The 20,906-nt window shown below is 39.1% G+C and overlaps 1 protein-coding gene across 1 annotated transcript in view; it reads left to right on the top strand.

The window, feature by feature from the left end:
* Positions 1-20,906, top strand: part of LOC150076628 (uncharacterized) — a 1,101,557-nt gene that overhangs the window by 962,296 nt on the left and 118,355 nt on the right. Inside the window, exon 37 of the mRNA XM_090386980.1 lies at positions 12,661-12,785. Coding sequence (XP_090243106.1) covers positions 12,661-12,785 — 125 coding nt within the window. The remainder of the gene's footprint in view (positions 1-12,660; positions 12,786-20,906) is intronic.

Here is a 20,906-nt window from a genome sequence, read left to right as displayed (position 1 = left end):
CTTTCAATTGTGTTTGGCATAAAGGTCTTCTAAACATGCTTCCATCTTATGGGCCGACCGGGCTAGCCGAGTGGGTAAAGTACCTGCCTGGCAACCCAAAGGTCGCGGGTTCGATTCCCGCCTTGGGCTTGGATCAAAGTACTACAAAAACCTTGGGAGGTGCAATATGGCCACAGAAGCCGATGCGCCAACAACTACCAAATCAAAATCAACCATCTTATGGTTTGCCAACTGTTTTTTACAATTAGTTATCCAGTTTTCTCTCTGATCACTCACTGAGGGTGATGGTAGATGGCTCTCTGTCTTCTAACTTCTCCACTAATGCCAGTGTCCCCCAAGTTTTAGTTCTTTCCCTCACTCTTTTCCTCTTGTATATTAATGACCTTCTTCCATTGACTGGAAATCCTATGCATAGTTTTGCCGATGATAGCACATTGCATTCCAGTTTCCATTTTGAAAAACCTTGCCCTGCTCAATCAGCTTCAACTTCTTGAATAAAAAGTAAAAAGTAAATTGCAGCCATTATAAACCCACTGCAGGATGGAAGCCTCCTCAACGATTCCTGCTGAGGGAAATGGACCATAATCTGCCACTCTGGTCCAGTGCGGGTAGGCATATCGACCGTATTTAGCAATCAGGGGCTTGAACCCCGGTCAACTCAAAGAGCGTGTGCCGCTGCACTCCTGCTCATGACCACTAGGCTACGGACTGCTACCAATTCCCGAAATACCGATCTCCAAATAATTCGCCAGTGAGGCAAAAACAACTTAGTTGGTTTAAATCCTTTTAAAACTCAGTCTTGTCTTATATCTCGCAAAAAGGATTCTTCTGCTCCTATGCTTATCTTTGGTAACACTCCGATTTCTAGACAAAATTAGCATTAGCATTAGCATTAGCATGAGTAGAGGCATATGATGGAAGAAAGCAAGCTTATGCAGCATCAGCCAAAAAAACAAAAAAAAAACACTTCCATTTCAATCCTCCATTCGTTCGAAATACCTGTCCAGCTGAACATTAAATTTATTTAGGCTATCAACTTCCACAACAAGGGATGGAAGTCTGTTGCACCAACCAACTACCTGCTGGCTAAAGGCAAATTTCTGCACATCTATCCTACATCAGTCTTTCCTCAATCAGAATTTATGCCCTCTCAGGTGATTATTCTGAGCAAGAGGAAGAATCCCATCGGCATGCTCAAACCATTCGAGGCTTTATACACCTCTATCAGATCATCTCGACGCTGCCTAGTTTCCAGACACTATAATTTGCAAAATTTAAGCCTTTCTTTGTAAGTTTCTTCGCAACCCTTTGTTCCATTCATTAATCTTGTTGGCCTTCTCTGTACTCATTCCAGCAGCTCTACATCTTCTTGAAATGAGGCGTCCAGACCTGTATACAGTACTCCAGACCTGTATACAGTACTGTATACACCTGAAGGAGGTGATTATACAAGGGAATAATCACCTCCTTATCCCTGCTAGAAAAATTCCTGTATATCATTGATAAGACACCATAAGCTACTCTTGCAGCCCATCTGCACTGCTCAGAGAACTTCATATCCGCCTGAACAATTACCCCCAGGTCCTTTTCATTCTCTACCACTGTCAGTGTAGTACCACAGAGTTGATACGTTGCTCTGGGGTTGCTGTTTCCCATATGTAGTACTTTACATTTGTCAATGTTAAACTTCATTTGCCACCTCTCAGCCCATCTGCTCAACCTTTCCAGATCCTGTTGCAGCAGCATACTGTCATTAGTGTCCTTAACAACCCTGCCAACCTTTGTATCGTCTGCAAACTTGGACATTAAGTTAGCATTAGCATTAGCATAAGTAGAGGCATTTGATGCAAGAAAGCAAGCTTAGCTTATGCAGCAGCAGCCAAAAAAAAAAAAAAAAAAAAACCCACTTCCACTTCACCCCTCTGTTTGTTCAAAATACCTGTCCAGCTGACCCTTAAACTTATTTAGGCTATCAACCTCCACTACAAGGGATGGAAGTCTGTTCCACCAACCAACCACCCGCTGGCTAAAGGCAAATTTCCGCACGTCTATCCTACATCTGTCTTTCCTCAATTTGAATTTTGCCCTCTCAGGTGATTCTTCTGAGCTAGAGGAAGAATCCCATCAGCATTGAGCATGCTCAAACCATTCAAGGCTTTATACACCTCTATCAGATCACCTCGCTGGTGCCTAGTCTCCAGACACTGTAATTTGCAAAACTTAAGCCTTTCTTCGTAAGAGCACCCCTTTGTTCCATTCACTAATCTTGTTGCCCTTCTCTGTACTTGTTCCAGCAGCTCTACATCCTTCTTGAAATGAGGCCTCCAGACCTGTACACAGTACTCTAGGTGTGGCCTGACCATTGCCTTATACAAGGGAATAATCACTTCCTTATCCCTGCTTTAAAAATTCCTGTATATCATTGCCAATACTCCATGAGCTACTCTTGCAGCCCATCTGCACTGCTTAGAGAACTTCATATCTGCCTGCACAACCACCCCCAAGTCCCTTTCATTCTCTACCACTGTCAGTGTAGTACCACAGAGTTGATACGTTGCTCTGGGGTTGCTGTTTCCCATGTGTAGCAATTTACATTTGTCAATGTTAAACTTCATTTGCCACCTCTCAGCCCATCTGCTCAACCTTTCCAGATCCTGTTGCAGTAGCATAGTGTCAGTAGTGTCCTTGACAGCCCTGCCAACCTTTGTATCGTCTGCAAACGTGGACATTAAACTTGATATACCATCATCAATATCATTTATAAATACAGAAAACAATAATGGACCCAACACTGAGCCCTGAGGGACTCCACTAATAACATTAGTCCACGATGAGCAGTGTCCGTTGATTACTACTCTCTGTCTTCTGCCACCCAACCATCCCTTTATCCATAGCAACCATTTGCCACCAATGCCACACTGCTCCAATTTGTGCAACAGTCTTCCATGTGCAACAGTATCAAAAGTCTTTCTAAGATCCATATATATAATATCAAAGTTATTCCCTGCATCCAATTCTTTTGTGACTACATCATAGTATCCAATCAAATTGGTCAGGCAAGACCTTCCCTTAACAAAACCATACTGTGTCTGAGCTATAACGGAATTCCTGTCAAGATGATCCTGCAGTGCTTCTTTAACCAGTGCCTCCATTAATTTTCCTGGAACAGAAGTTAAACTCACAGGTCTATAATTACTTGTGTCAGCCTTTGATCCTCCTTTGTGAATTGGGGTTACATTTGCACATCTCCAGTCTGTAGGTACTTCCTGTGAGTCCAAGGAAGCTCTCATAATTAGGGCTAATGGATTGCTTACTTCCTTTGCCGCCTCCTTTAATACAACTGGATAGATCCCATCCACCCCAGGTGCCTTTCTTGTATTTATCATCAACAATTTCTCCTCCACTTTACTCTCAATTATTACAAGATCATCTAGCTCACTGTCAGTGTTTACTTCAACTATGGCATTCCCTTTCCTGAATAACTCCTCATGTGTGAATGTAGATGCAAAAATATTGATTTAGTTTGTTAGCTACCTGAGCAGGATCATGAACAGTTGAACCATCGATATCAAGTGGACCAATCTGATTCATCCCTTTCCTTCTAGAGTACACGTAAGTAAAGAACTCCTTTCTGTTTTTCTTTGCATCCCTTGTCAAAGATTTCTCTTAATCTACCTTTGCCTGCCTAACCTCCTTTGTAACTTGGTTACAGATCAACTTATGTCTATCATAGCCTTCTGTTTCACATGTTAATTTATATGTATCCCATGCATTTTTCTTCTCTGCCATATGTCTCATTAGTTCATCTGACAACCATTTAGGCCTAAACCTTGAACAATATTTCTTAGTTGGTATGTAAAACCTAGTAGCTTCCAAGATAAGTTCTTTGAATGCTTCTAATTTTGAATTTGCTGTTGGTAACATCATCAATTGGTCCCACTGCATAGAATTTAAATATTGTCTCAGACCATCGTAGTCACCTTTACGAAAGCAAAAACCCTTCCCTTTACCCCTGATGGTAGTTACCTCTTTGAGTAAATCCCACTTCAGCACACTGTGATCACTGCCACCTAGTGGTTCATTTACCTGCAGATTATTCTTAATGCATGAAGAATCACTACTGATAATCAAATCAAGAGTATTACTCGCTCTAGTTGCCTCCCAAACATGCTAATGTAGAAAACAATCATCCAATAAATCCACAAAAGCCTTGCTAGTGTGTGAGTGACCAGCCCCCAAATTCCAGTCAATATCTGGGAAATTAAAATCCCCCATTATAAGACTCTCTGATTTACTGGCCCACTCTATTTCCCTGTACAGTTTTATATTATACTCATCAGAGTCATTAGGCCTATAGCACAATCCTACTCTCAATTTTGATCTCCCAATGCTTATGTCACACCAAACTGACTCGACACTGCACTGTCCAGCGATGTTGACTGGCTTCACTTCCTTGGATTTTATGCATTTCTTAACTAATAGCATAACCTCTCCTCTCTTCCTATCCTGTCTATCCTTTCTGTAAACATTGTACTCCCCAAATTCCAGTTCTGCATTCCTTATATCTCTGTGACACCACATCTCTGATATCGCAACAATATCTGCCTTTGATGTTTTGAACAATACTTCAAATTCATCAAATTTATTTACAATACTAGCATTGGTGTACTCACAAATATACATGCACCTGTTCCTATTCTTAGCTACCCTAACACAACCCATGTGTTTACTTGTACCGCAATGACTCCCAGCGGTCTCTGAAATATCCTGCATCTTGTTTTCCAGGCTTCTGCTCATTCCAATAGAAGCAGTGCAAGAATAACTTTCACCTCTGCCAGTGGCTACTGTTAATCTATTAGTTGTTGTATCCTCCCAAGCTAGCAGTTTTCCGACCCACTTAACACTGCCTCGATAGCATCAGCAAATATTCTTGCATCCTTTCTATTTAAGTGTATCCCATCCCTGTGGAATCAGTCTCTTCTGTTAACAAGTACCGACCAGGCTGAAAAAAATTCTTCCCCTTGAGCCTTGCTCTCATATATCTCTTTTGGGGATTACCCTGACTTCTAATCTCTCTTGGGACACGCACATTAGAAATATTTCTTCCTCTGCATCTAAAAAACTTGGTTTTCTCTTTCACTGTCGGCATTACTTTTCTTCCAAACAGCTGTTCACTGTGTACAAATCGCAAATCTGCCCTACCATGGAATATTGTTCGCACATCTTGGGAGGTGCCCGCAAAACGTCTCTCAGGCTTCTAGATTCCATTCAGAAGAGGGCAGTTAGGTTGATTAATGACTCCTCTCTAACAAAATCTCTCCACTCTCTGTCTCATAGACGTTCTGTTTCTGCTGCCTGCCTTTTCTTCAGATACTTCCATGGGCACTGTTCTTCTGAATTGGCTTCTATAATTCTCGCTCTCTCTTTCCAAACAGTCTGAACACGTGCTGCCACCAGCCAACATCCACCCCCACTTCAAACTCACAGAACCAACTTTTCATCTTCCTCATTTATTCATTCAACTGCCATTTTCTGGAACAACCTTTCTTCACACGTATTTCCTGAAAATTACGGTCTACAGAAGTTCAAGTGTAATGTCAACAAATATCTTCTTTCGTCTTCGCAACCTCCAACCCAATCACGGTACTAAGTACTATAGGTTCTAATACCTCTCGTGTTTGGGGTTTTCATAAAAAAAAAAAAAAAAAAAAAGCTTGCTGTTAGTCCCACACTGGCATTATTGACAATGCAAAGGTTTGCTGATGATTTGAAGATGCGAAGGGTGGTAAATATGAGACATGCATTGTTACATGAAAAAGACTTAGATTGATTATCATTACAATTAGTAGGGACATATGATTCAAGAAAGCGTACTTATACAGCATGAGCCAAAAAAAAAAAAAACTTCCCATTTCACCCATCCATTTGCTCCAAAAGTTTGTCCATTTCTTCCTTGAATTTATTTAAGCTCTCAACTTCCACAACAGCAGATGGAAGTTTGTTCCAGCAATCTACCACCTTCTTGCTAAATGCAAATTTCCACACATCTATTCTACTACTGACTTTCTTCAGTTTGAATTTATGCCCCTCTCAGTTGTGTAATCTGAGCAAGAGGAAGAATCCCATCAGTATTGCTCTTGATCATACCATTCAAAGTCTTACACACCTCAATCAGATCACCTTGCAGGTTCCTAGTCACCAGATGCTGCAATTTGCAGAAATTAAGCCTTGCTTGGTGAGCGAACCCTTTGTTCTCCTTACCAATCTCATTGCCCTTCTCTGCACTCATTCTAGGAGCTCATCATTCCTAAATTGAGACCTTCAGACATGTATGCCATACTCAATGGGTGGCCTGACCAGTGCCTTATATAAAGGGATAATCTCCTCCTTATCCCTGCTAGCAAAATTCCTGTATATCCTTGACAAGATCCCTTTACTCCAGATCTCTTTCATTATCCACTACCCTGAGTGTAGTACTGCACAGTTGGTACCTTATTTTGGGGTTGCAGCTACCCATATGCAGTTTTTGTATTTGTCCCATCTAGAAAATTTTAATTAAAGACCCTTACATGGTAGCATGAAGAAGTCTTACTTAAGACTCACATAAGTAGGTTTCTGCACTCATTTAATACATGATTGAATTTTAGTTACTCTTTTGTATCCTTATGTACTGGTAAGGGTATTTCTTAATAAGAGGGGAAGTGTATTTTTATCAGCTAAGTGGTGGGTGGGTGTGTATGAGTGAATGAATAATGGTAACTTACCTTTTATGTAAATTGCAATTAGAACTATTATTTTAGAGAGGGGCGATTTAATGTTTGTTCCCACAGAAATAGTTTGAGAGATAGTATGGAGGAGTTTTTCTTTCTTTCTTTTTTTTTTTTTTTTTGCTTATATAAAGGGATAATCACCTCCTTCATTTTTCATAAAAAATGGAAATAATTTAAAATTTTCAATTTTGTCATTTATTTTACAAACATGAACAATTTGAAGGAAAGAGGGATGTTTTTAGTTTAGGAAGGGGTGAATTATTGCATTTTTAAAACTGTACATTTGTGCTAGCACTTACAATTTCTATACTGCTGATGTCAAAGTTGAGGCTGCCTAATTATATAGCAGTGCCCAGGTCAGCCAACAAGTAGAGTAACAGAAGGTTTTTGATAGGGGTGAAAATTATAGTTATTTTCTTGAAATGTTGGTTTTGGTGGCAGCAATCATCTGGGAGCTGTTTGGTATCAGATGTTTTGTAGCAGGGCTGATCAGAACCATCAGCTGTTTGTTAAGCAAACTGTTGGTGTTCCAGTAACAAGCTTATCTAGGGATGGATGCAGAGAAAAGAAAAGGATTCTCCAATACTATATTGATGGGTTTACTTCTAAGTGTGGTGTATCCCATTCAAGAATCTTGTGGGGAGTGGGTAAAGAATCTGTAGTTTTGCTACTGGGATTCTTTATCCTACCGATCCCTTCATGGTGTTCCAAAAAGGAGTCATTTGAGCTAGACGGCTATTTTGGTTTCAACGTGTGCATAGCCCACATCGAAAACTGCTGCAATCAATATTTGCCAGTGTTATGCTTATGTGGCAACAATTAGCATGAACCATTTTCCATTGTTCTGAGTGGCAAATGTCTACTGATCTGAGTATAAGTTGTGTTCTTCATAACTTATAGTTCATATATAATGTCAGATGTAACATCAGAAGTGAAGTCCACCAAAGGTTGGTTCTTGAACCACTGTTGCTTCTGATTTTCATAAATGACATCAACAAAGGAATAAAGGGTGTGATGTTAAAATTTGCCGATGACATAAAGATTGGGAGAGTCATTCATGACTAGTGGCAAGCAGTACTCTTTCAGGATGATTTGAACAGGCTTCAAGAATGGTGAGAAAAGTGGCAGCTATGTTTAAATGCAGCAAAATGAGTAGAGTAAACAGGCAGCATAAACATTCTGAGCAGGGTAAAGAGGCAGCCAGCAGAGTCTATGGTGTCATATCAAAAATTTATCAAATATTACAGATCTGGAGGCCTCATTTGAGGAAGGATGTGGAGCGGCTGGAACAAGAGCAACAAGATTAATAAATGGAACAAAGGGTTGCTCTTATGAAGAAAGGCTTAAGTTTTACAAATTGCAGTGTCTGCAGACTAGGCACCTGTGAGGTGATCTGATTGAAGTGTATAAAGCCTTGAATGGTTTGAGCATGCTCAATGCCGATGGGATTCTTCCTCTTGCTCAGAATAATCACCTGAGAGTACATAAATTCAAATTGAGGAAAAAAAGTTGTAGGATAGATGTGCAAAAGTTTGCCTTTAGCCAGCATGTGGTTTATTACTATAACAAACTTCCATCTGTCATTGTAGAAGTTGATAGTTTAAATATATTCAAGGCAGAAATAGACAAACATTTGGAGCAAGTGGATAGGTGAAATTAGAAGATTATTTTATTTTTATTTTTATTTTTATTTTTTTTTTGGCTGATGCTATAGCTTCCTTTCTTGCATCATGTGCCTTTACTAATGCTAATTATGCTGTAGAATTCAGGAGGTCATAATAATCCTACGGTATAAGGCAATTGATGTATAAGTAGAAACAGGTGCATGTATACTTGCATGTACACCAATTTTAGGAGAATAGTTAATAAATTTGATGAGCTTGAAGTGCTGGTCAAGACATCAAAGGCAGGTATTGTTGGGATATCAGAGACGTGTCACACAGACATAAGCAGTGCAGAATTGGAATTTAGGGAGTACAATGTGTACAGAAATGATAGACAGGACAGAAAGGGAGGAGGGATTATGCTGTTAATTAAGAAACACACAAAATCTAAGGAAGTGCATTTAATTAATGTTGGTGGACAATGCAATGTTGAGTCTGTTTGGTGTGACATAAGCACTGAGAAAGGAAAAATGAGAATAGGTGTGTATTATAGGCCTAATGAATCTGATGAGTATAATGAGCAGTCGAGCAGAGAAATAGAGTAGGCCAGTAAATCAGAATGCCTTATAATGGGGAATTTTAACTTTCCAGATATTGACTGGAACTTGTGGATTAGTCAGTCGCACATTAGCAAGATTTTTGTGGATTTATTGGATGACTGTTTTCTACAGCAACATGTTTGAGAGGCAACCAGAGGGAGTAATACTCTTGATCTGATTATCAGCATTGATTATTCATGTATTAAGAATTTTAAGATGAAGGAACCACTGGGTGACAGTGATCACAATGTACTGATGTGGGAATCACTTAAAGATGTAACTACCATCAAGGCTAAAGGGAAGGGCTTTTACTTTCGTAAAGGTAACCACATGAGTCCCAGACAGCTTTTAAATTCTGTACAATGGGATCAACTGATGATGTTACCAATGTTGAATTCTAAATGGGAAGCCTTCAGGGACTTGAATTTGGAGCTACTAGAATTATTGCTGCATTATTCACTAGGTGATCCTGCAATGCATCTTTAACTAGTAACTACATTATTTTATCCAGAACAGAAGTTAAACTAAATGGTCTGTAATTACTTGTGTCACCCTTTGATAAATTTGCATATCTCAAGTCCGTGGGGACTTCCCCTGAGTCCAAGAATGCTCTCATAATTATTGCCAAGGGTTTGCTTAGTTTTTTTGCCGCCTCCTTTAATATAACTGGATAGATCCTATCCACCCTAGGTGCCTTTATGTTTAACTTCAACAATTTCTCCTCCATTTTGCCCTCAGTTATTACAAAATCGTTAAGCACCCTGTTACAATTTGATAAACGTTTGGCGTTTTCCTTTCTTAATAACTCCACGTGTGAATATAGATGCAAAATACTCATTCAGTTTGTTTGTCATCTGAGCAGGATCATCAACAGTCAAACTATTGATATCAAGTGGACCAATCAGATTCATCCCCTTCCTTTTAGAGTTTATATAAGTAAATAAATCCTTGCTGTTTTTCTTAGCATCCTTTTAACAAAGATTTCTTGTAATCTGCCTTTGCTTGCCTAATCTCCTTTCTGACTAGATTACAGAGTAGCTTATATCTGCCATAGGCTTCTGTGTCGCCTTATAATTTATATGCATCCCATGCATTTTTATTCTCTGCCCCGAGTTCATTAGTTCATTTGACAACCATTCAGGCCTAAATCTTGAACAATATTTCTTAATCAGTATAAAAAGTCTAGTAGCTTCCACGATTAATTCCTTGAATAGTTCCTACTTAGAATTTGCTGTTGGTAACATCATCAGTTGGTACCACTGTACAGAATTTAAAAACTGTCTGAGACCACTGGTAGTCACCCTTATGGAAGAAAAATCACTTTCCTTACCCCTGATGGTAATTATATCTTTAAGTAAATTCCACATCAGTACACTGTGCTCACTGCCACATGTTGTTTATCTGGAAATTCTTAATATATGAAACTCCACTGCTGCTAACCGGATCAAGAGTATTACCCTCTCTGGTTGCCTCTTGAACATGCTGCTGCAGAAAAAAAATAATATCCCCCATTATAAGCCATTCTAATTTACTAGCCCACTGTATTTGTCTGTACTCATTAGAATCATTAGACCAAAGCACACTCTGACTCTTATTTTTGCTTTCTTAGTGCTTATGTCACACCAAACTGATTCAACATTGCACTGTCCATCTATATCAACTGAATGCACTTCCTTATATTTTATGTTTTTCTTAAATAACAGCATAACCCTTCCTCCCTTCCTATCCTGTCTATCCTTTCTGTACACATTGTATTCCCCGAATTCCAGTTCCGCATTCCTAATTTCTGTGTGACACCACATCTCTTATAACCCAACAATATCCGCCTTTGATGTCTTGACCAGTAATTCAAATTCACCAAATTTATTTACTATACTTCTAGCATTGGTATATGCATAAGTATACATGCACCTATTCTTATTCTTAGTTACCCTAACACAGCCCATGTATTTATTTGTTTCAGGGACTGATGGCAGTCCCTGAAACCCCCAGCACCCCCTCATGCCAGGACACTGCTCATTCTAATAGAAGTAATGCAACCATATGAGGAAAGGCTTTGATTATATTTACTGTAGAGCTTGGCAACCAGCCAGGCTTAGAGGAGACCTGACTGAGGTTTACAAGACACCTCTGAGACGAGTTAGTATCATTTATACGTTGACCATGATGGGTGTATAGCCACAATGTCTGTGTCTTTTTGTTATTTGCCCGAATTCCCATTAAGCAACTAAATAATATCAGTGTTAAGTCATTAGCATTAGCAAAGGCACATGATGCATAAAGCAAGCTTATATAGCATCAGCCAAAAAAAAAAAAAAAAAAAAACCCTTATTTCACCCATCCACTCGCTCCAAATGTTTGTCTAGTATTGCCTTGAATCTATTTAAGCTACCAACTTCGACAGTGACAGATGGAAGTTTGTTCCAGCAATCAACCACCTGCTGGCTAAAGGCAAACTTCCACACATCTATCCTACAACTGTCTTACCTCAATTTAAATTTATGCTCTTTCAAGTGATTATTCTGAGCAAGAGGAAGAATCCCATCGGCATTGAGCATGTCAAACCATTCAAGGCTTTATACACCTCAATCAGATCACCTCGCAGGTACCTAGTCTCTAGACACTGTAATTTGCAAAACTTAAGCCTTTCTTCATAAGGGCAACCCCTTGTTCCATTCACTAATCTTGTTGCCCTTCTCTGTACTCATTGCAACAGCTCTACATCCTTCTTAAAATGAGGCCTCCAGAGTTGTATACAAATACTCAAGGTGTGGCCTGACCATTGCCTTATACAAGGGGATAATCACCTCCTTATCCCTGCTAGAAAAATTCCTGTATATCATTGGCAAGACATCATGAGCTACTCTTGCAGAACGTCTGCACTGCTCAGAAAACTTCATATCTGCCTGCACAGTTACCTCCAGGTCCTTTTTGTTCTCTACCAACGTCAGTGTAGTACCACAGAGTTGATATGTTACTCTAGGGTTACTGCTTCCCATATGTAGTACTTTACATTTGTCAATGTTAAACTTCATTTGCCACCTCTCAGCCCATCTGCTCAACTTTTCTAGATCCTGTTGCAGCAGCGTACTGTCATTAACAACCCTGCCAACCTTCGTATAAATAATAAAAAGAATGAAGATGAAATTTATGCTGTTCATAAAGGATTCCAGAACTTGTGGCCATAAATTCAAATTACAGGGGAAGAGGTTTAGACTAGATTGTAAAAGTTTTCTTTTACAATCTAGTCTAAACCGGTGGATTGTTGATTACTGGAACAAGTTGCCTCCACAGGTAGTTGAAGCTAACAGTTTCAAGAAATCTAAAGGTCAACTTTAGAAAAGAGGAGAGAAGTAAATAATTTATATTTTCTTTTTTTTGGCTGTAGCAGCAAAAAGCTGTGGCCTCCTTTTACTTTACGGCTATACTAATACTATACTTATTTACTGTACATAGTGTATAGCATTGCAAAAAAAATTATAAAGATTGTAACCATATTTTACCAAAAAACCCATAAATATTTTGCCAATTTGCAGCAAAATATGTTTGCATTCTGCAATTTTTCTTCTGCATATGGTGACTTTACCATACTGCTTATTTACTTAATTTACTAGTAATCATTTAACACTTTTAACCAGTAGAATACTGTTTCATAAGAATTTTAAATTTGTTACATTTTATACATAGAATAAGGAACTGAAGTTCAAGATACAAGAAGTAGAATCTAGTCAAAGATCAAGAAATAAAGCTACAGTTTTATCATTAGAAGGAAAAATCAAGCACTTACAGTTGCAGGTGGATGAGGAATCAAAGTGAGTACTTAAGCTAGTTTTCGGTATCCTCTTAAATTTTTTAAAATTTATAAATATAATTTTTGTGTTATCTGACAGGAGCAGTTTAACCCCTATCAATAGCTAAGACCCACTCATGTTATGGTACAAATGAAATCAGGCTTCCCTCAAAGGTTGTTTATTATTAGATTTTGCCTCCGGGAGGACAGTTTTGTTATCAGATTGGGCACCCCAAACTGGGACTGAGGAAAAACGGCTCCCTTTTTTCCTCAACCATAATAGTGTAAGGTTTAACAGAAAACTAGATAGCGAGTATAGTAGTATCAATTACTCAGTAAAATTTATTAATCTTATTCAATTTCATTGTCAATTGAATTGTACTTTTTTAACTAAATAAATATAGCAACCTAGTTATTACAAATGTAACATCATAAATTAATACATGGGTTTGTTAAGGGAAAGTCTTGTCTGACAAATTTGATAGGATATTATGATGTGGTTACAAAGGAACTGGATGCAAAAAATAATTTTGATATCATATATTTGGATTTCAGGACAGCTTTTGACACTGTTCGCATGGAAGACTATTGTACAAATTGGAGCAGAATGGTATTAAGGGTACGTTGCTGCAATGGATAAAAGGATGGTTAAGTGCGAGAAGACAGAGGGTGGTAATCAATGGGTGCTGCTCTTCTTGGACTAATGTTATTAATGGAGTTCCACAGGGTTCGGTGTTAGGACCACTGTTGTTTTGTATATTTATCAATGATATTGATGAAGGTATATCAGGCTTAATGTCGAAGTTTGCAGATGATACAAAGGTTGGCAGGGTTGTTAATGACAGTAATGGCAGTGTGCTACTGCAACAGGATCTAGATAATTTGGGCAGATGGGCTAAGAAGTGGCAACTGAAGTTTAACCTTGACAAATGCAAAGTACTGCATATGGGTAGAAGTAACCCCAGAGAAACGTACCAACTGTGTGGTAATACACTTAAGGTGGTAGAAAATGAAAAAGACCTGGGAGTAATTGTGCAGTTAGATATGAAGTTTTCTGAGCAATGCAGACAGGCTGCCAGGGCAGGTCATGGGGTTTTGTCAATGATATATAGGAATTTTGCTAGCAGGGAAAAGGAGGTGATTATCCCTCTGTATAAGGCAATGGTCAGGCCACGCCTTGAGTACTGCGTACAGGTCTGGAGGCCTCATTTTAGAAAGGATATAGATTTACTTGAGCGTGTAGAGAGAAGGGCAACAAGATTGGTGAGGGGAATGAAGGGATCCTCTTACCAAGAGAGGCTTAAATTCTGCAAATTGCAGTGGCTGAAGACTAGGCACCTGCATGGTGATCTGATTGAGGTGTATAAGGCCTTGAATGGGTTCAGCACGCTGAATTCTGATGGGATCCTTCCACTTGTTCAGATTACGAACCTAAGGGGGCATAAATTCAAATTAAGAAAGGACAGATGTAGAATAGATGTGCGGAAATTTGCCTTTAGCCAGCGGGTGGTTAATTGCTGGAACAAACTTCCATCTGTCGTTGTGGAAGTTGATAGGTTGAATAAATTTAAGGAGGAACTGGAAAGGCATTTGGAGGGAATGGTGTGATTTTTTTTTTTTTTTTTTTTTTTTGGCTGATGCTGCATAAGCTCATACATTTGCTTTCTTGCATCACATGCCACTATTACTACTACTACTACATATAAGTTGACAGGGGATAAGAAAGTCATATAACGTAACTCGGAGATAATATTTGATACTGAAATACATATATACAGGTGATCCCCGCTTAAAGCTGATAATTTGTTCCGTAAAAACAGAGCGCTAAGTGAATCCGCGCTAAGCGAGCATCGCATTCCCATAAGGTAACATATGTATTTGTGAGTTGCGGTCGGTCGGTGCCATAGGATATTTCCTAATCAATAATAAACGGTAGTGAAAAGATGCACAAATGTCGGTCAAAATATTTAATATTCAAATATTTGTACATATAAAATATTCTGCATTAAAATATAATTATGTGGCAACTACTTACGTATCAAAATTAAACTTACAATTCCAATTAAAATCATGAATTTAATTGATCTAAATTGATTTAATTTAATTGATGAATTGAATCATGAAAAATGTATTGATTTTGGGTTGAACTTTGGCTCTCTTCCAAATAAACTAAAAGGGATATTAATTTTAAATCCCCCACAGCGTTACCACCCAACAATAAAGTCAACCGATCCTTCACCACTTTGAAACCTGGCATGCTTTTTTCTTCTTTCAATATGAAACTTCTTTTACGCATTCATTTCCACAAAAGTCCTGCTTCATCTATGTTAAAAACTTGTTGAGAAGTATAACACATAATACACATCTTCAATTATTTTAGCAAGTTCTTTTTTTGAAAGTTTTGGCTCCTTCTGCACTTGTGGCTTCTCCCTGTATTTTAAATCTATTCAACCAGCCCTTATTAGTTTTAAGTGGTTCCACATTTTTTTAGGCGAGTTTTCTTCAGATCATCATATTGGCTAATCTCTTTCTTTTTTTTTAATAATATTTAACTTAACTGAATTCTGCATTGGATATTATCTTCATTAAAATTAGTTAAAGTCTTTCCATTTCAATCCTAATAGCCACTAGCCCTAGTTACTTGCAGATGCACCTCCGTAGCCAAGTGGGAAGGAGCAGCAGTGCATAGCACAGGCTTCTTGATTAGACCGGGGTTCGAGCCCGTGACCACCAAATACGGAGGATGCGGAAAAGTCAGGGAATGACCACCGCATATCCCGGAGCAATATGGCCTTAGTTGCTAATGCTCCTAAAAACCAAATAACATAACATAACAGTTGCTTGCAGTGGAACAGCTATCTTTTCTGCTGCTAAAATTAATTCTTTTTTTTTTTTTTTTATAATTGTTCTTACAGTTAAACTTGCGAGTCCTAAATTATGGCACACATCCGCTTGTCTTTGACCCAAATCGATTCACTTCAAAACGTCTAATTTAATTTTCAAATTTAGTCTTTTTCTCACATTTATAGTCTTCGTACTGCGCTCAGACATTGTTGCTTTTTCATTGTTATCGGCCATTATTAACTCTTCGAAAATGTAACTACGTTGATTGCATCAATTATGACACAATGTTCAAGTAAACTGTTCGTTTCGCACGATGTCTAATACGGTACTGAGTGATGACTAGACTTCGGATAAATGCATATAACACAAATATTACAAACTTGATCATTTTTTTAAAATGTTGGAGGGCGCATTATGGCCTTAGCTGCCAATGCGCCATTAAAAACCAAACCCTAAAATGTTGATCTCGGAACTACGTAACAAGTCACTGTACTGCAATTAATTTAACGTGCGAGAAAATTTTCACTGAGCGTGGGAAAATTTCTTAAGTCGGCGTGGAAAACGTTTTAATACTGTTTTGCTATTCATTTTCAAGTTATCGACTCCATCAAATAAAGCGATTTTGTTAAATATTCCAAAAATGCAATCTGTAAAAGAGCTTTATAGTGATATGTGACAGCGTTATAGTCAGATAGGGGTTATAATATAAGAACAGTGTTATAGAGAATCAGCGTAAAGCGAACCGCATTATAACGGGGGCCTGCTGTATAGTGTTATAATTGCATTGGGATATAGCTTTAGGGTTATATTTTGTATTAGAATTTTACTGAACTTGAATAGAAATCATGACTCAGACCAGAGCAGCAAAGCAAAAGACTCAAACTAGTGGAAGTGCTGTGCCTCAGGGGAGAACTGAGGGGGGGGGGTTGTCCTCTGAATCACAGTCTATTGAAATGCACTGCATGTTTGATGTTTGTGGAGCAATCAGGACCGGGGCGTGATATTGAGAGGGGAATGTCTTTGTGTTGCACGATGTAAGGAGTGCGAGGAAATCAGGTGCCAACTCGGCATTGTTATGGGCTTATACGAGAGCTTGAAAGACAGGGTGGATGCTCTCGAATGATTTAAATTGATGGGTCAATCAAGTTCTCAGCTGCCCACATCAATGCCAGAGCTTGCACTTGAACATCATGCAACACAGCAGCAACCCCCAAGGCAGAATTCGCTGGTCCCAAAGGAACTAGTTGTTGTAGGTGATTCTATTGTCAGGGAAACGGGGAACATATTGTGCAAAAAGGATAAATGGAACAGGACCAGGGTATGTCTGCCAGGGGCAAAGGATGATGATGCTGTAGGGCAGATATCATCCTTTAAGGGTACAAAGGGTGATATTGTTGTATGCGTTGGCACTAATGATATTAAGAGTAGGAGATCGGCAACATTACTTAACAATACAAGACAATGCTGAAAAAAAAAAAAAGCCGTGGGTTAGGGTTGAATTTGAAAATGTCTGCAATTCTGCTTAGACACAATAGGAGGAAGTATATGATGAGAGCCTTGTCAATCAATTCGGCCCTGGAGAGATTGTGCAAGGTTCAACGGGTAAAATTTTTCTCAGCCTGGTCTGTGCTTGTTAATATGAGTGATTGCTTCTACAGGGATGGATACACTTAAATAGAAAGGGTGCAAGAATTTTTTGCTGATGTTATCGAGGCAGAGTTAGGTGGGTGGGAAAACTGCTAGCTTGGGGGATACACGGACTAATAGATTAACAGTAGCCGCTGGCAGACGTAAAAGTGATACTTGCGCTACTTCTATTCAAATGCAATTGAGCATAAGCATGAAAAGCAACGCAATGGGAATTTTCAGACTACCGGGAGTCATGCCGACCGGTCTAGCCGGGTGGGTAAAGTGCCTGCCTGGCAACCCAAAGGTCGCGGGTTCGAATCCCGCCTCGGGCTTGGATCAATTTGCCTTTAGCCAGCGGGTGGTTGGTTGGTGGAACAGACTTCCATCCCTTGTGGTGGAGGTTGATAGCCTAAATAAGTTTAAGGCTCAGCTGGACAGGTATTTTGAACGAACAGAGGGGTGAAGTGGAAGTGGGTTTTTTTTTTTTTTTTTTTTTTTGGCTGATGCTGCATAAGCTTGCTTTCTTGCATCAAATGCCTCTACAAATGCTAATGCTAATGCTAAAGTACTGCAAAAACCTTGGGAAGTGCATTATGGCCACAGAAGCCAATGCGCCAACAACTACCAGAAAAAACAAAAAAAACTGGGAGTCATATCGGAACAAGTAAATACATGGGCTGTGTTAGGGTAACTAAGAGTAGAAGCAGGTGCATGTATACTTGCATGTACAGCAATGCTAGGAGTATAGTTAATAAATTCGATGAGCTTGAAGTGCTAGTCAAGACATCAAAGGCAGATATTGTTGGGCTATCAGAGACATGGTGTCACACAGACATAAGCAGTGCAGAACTAGAATTTGGGGAGTACAATGTGTGCGGAAAGGATAGACAGGACAGGATATAAAGGGAGGAGGAGTTATGCTGTTAGTTAAGAAACACATCAAATCTAAGGAAGGGCATCCAATTGATGTCGGTGGACAATGCAATGTTGAATCTGTTTGAAGTGACGTAAGCACTGGGAAAGGAAAAATGAGAGCAGGTGTGTGTTATAGGCCTAATGAATCTGATGAGTATAATGAGAAATTGTGCAGAGAAAGAGAGTGGCCAGTAAATTAGAGTATCTTATAATAGGGAATTTCAATTTCCCGGATATTGACTGGAATTTGTGGGTTGGTCACTGCCACATTAGGAAGGTTTTTGTGGATTTATTGGATGATTGTTTTCTAGAGCACTATGTTCGGGAGGCAACTAGAGGGAGTAATACTCTTAATCTGATTATCAGTAGTGATTCTTCATGCATCAAGAATCTGCAGATAAAGGAACCACTAGATGACAATGATCACAGTGTGCTGAAGTGGGATTTACTCAAAGAGATAACTAACATCAAGACTAAAGGGAAGGGTTTTTGCTTTCGTAAAGATGACTACGGTGGTCTGAGACAGTATTTATATTCTATACGGTGGAACCAACTGATGATGTTACCAACAGCAAATTCAAAATGGGAAGCATTCAAAGAATTAATCTTGGAAGCTACTAGGCTTTTCATACCAACAAAGAAATATGGTTCAAGATTTAGGCCTAAGTGGATGTCAGATGAAATAATTAGACATGTGTCAGAGAAGAAAAATGCATGGAACACATATAAATTAATATGTGGCACAGAAGTCTATGATAGATATAAGCTGGTCTGTAACAAAGTTACAAAGGAAATTAGGTAGGCGAAGGCAGATTACAAGATATCTTTGGCAAAGGATGAAAAGAAAAAGAGCGAAGAGTTCTTTACTTATGTAAACTCTAGAAGGAAGGGGATGAATCAGATTGGTCCACTTAATATTGATGGTTCAACTGTTGATGATCCTGCTCAGGTAGCTAACAAACTAAATGAATATTTGCATCAACATTCACATATGAGGAGTTATTCATTGAGGGGAATGCCAAAGGTGTATTCAATTCTGGCAGTAAGCTAGATAATCTTGTTATAACTGTGAGTGGAGTTACAAGGGGAAATTGATGAAGATAAACACAAGAAATGGCACCTGGGGTGGACGGAATCTATCCAGTTATATTAAAATTGGCGGCAAAGGGAGTTAGAAACCCTTGGCCATAATTATGAGAGCTTCTTTGGACCAGGGGAGGTACCCATGGACTGGAGATGAGGAAATGTGACCCCAATTCACAAAGGAGGATCAAAGGCTGACACAAGTAATTATAGACCTGTGAGTTTAACTTCTGTTCCAGGAAAATTAATGGAGGCACTGGTTAAAGAAGCACTGCAGTATCATCTAGACAAAACTTCAGTTATAGCCTGGACACAGCATGGTTTTGTTAAGGGGAAGTCTTGCCTGACCAATTTGATTGGATACTATGATGCAGTCACAAAAGAGCTGGATGCTGTGAATAACTTTGATATTATATACTTGGATCTTAGAAAGGCTTTTGATACTGTTGCACATGGACGACTGCTGAACAGATTGGAGCAGTGTGGCATTGGAGGCAAATTGCTGCTATGGATAAAGGGATGGTTGAGTTGGAGAAGACAGAGAGTGGTAATCAATGGACACTGCTCATTGTGGACTAATGTTATTAGTGGGGTCCCTCAGGGTTCAGTGTTGTGTTCATTGTTGTTTTCTGTATTTATAAATGATATTGATGATGGTATATCAAGCTTAATGTCCAAGTTTGCAGACGATACAAAGGTTGGAAGTGTTGTTAAGGACACTAATGGCAGTATGCTGCTGGAACAGGATCTAGAAAAGTTTATCAGATGCACTGAGAGGTGGCAAATGAAGCTTAACATTGACAAATGTAAAGTACTACATATGGGAAGCAGTAACCCCAGAGTAAGTTATCAATTCTGTAGTACTACACTGACAGTGGTAGATAATGAATAGGACCTGGAGGTAATTGTGCAGGCAGATATAGATATGAAGTTTTCTGAGCAGTGCAGATGGTTTTCTGAGCAGTGCAAGAGTAGCTCATGGTGTCATGTCAATGATATACAGGAATTTTTCTAGCAGGGTTAAGGAGGTGATTATGCCCTTATATAAGGCAATAGTCAGTCCACACCTTGAGTACTCTATACAGGTTTGGAGGCCTCATTTTAAAAAAGATGTAGAGCTGTTGGAAAGAGTACAGAGAAGAGCAACAAGATTAGTGAATGGAACAAAGGGTTGCTCTTACGAAGAAAGCTTAAGTTTCGCAAATTTCAGTGTCTGGAGACTAGGCACCTGCGAGGTGATCTGATTGAGGTGTATAAAGCCTTGAATGGTTTGAGCATGCTCAATGCTGATTGGATTCTTCCTCTTGCTCAAAATAATCACCTGAGAGGGCATAAATTGAAATTGTGGAAAGACAGATGTAGGATAGATGTGTGAAAGTTTGCCTTTTGGTTGGTGGAACAGACTTCCATGTTTTGTTGTGGAAGTTGATAGCCTAAATGAATGAACGGAGGGGTGAAATGAGAGTTTTTTTTTTTTTTTTTTGGCTGATGCTGCATAAGCTTGCTTTCTTGCATCATATGCCTCTACTAATGCTAAAATACTGACATAAGAATTATATGGAGAAAAATCAGGCAATTAAATGGAAAATTCCCCCCATTGTCCTCCACACTTATCTCCTGGAATGGGCTGGAACTGTCTACTCCTGCAGAGATTGCAGATGCCCTAGGCACA

The sequence above is a fragment of the Mastigoproctus giganteus genome, chromosome 12, assembly GCF_048544385.1.
Source record: "Mastigoproctus giganteus isolate SK-2022 chromosome 12, ASM4854438v1, whole genome shotgun sequence".
Taxonomy (NCBI): Eukaryota; Metazoa; Arthropoda; class Arachnida; order Uropygi; family Thelyphonidae; genus Mastigoproctus; species Mastigoproctus giganteus.
Note: the sequence above shows the minus strand (reverse complement) of the source record. Positions and strands in the feature narration are given on the sequence as shown.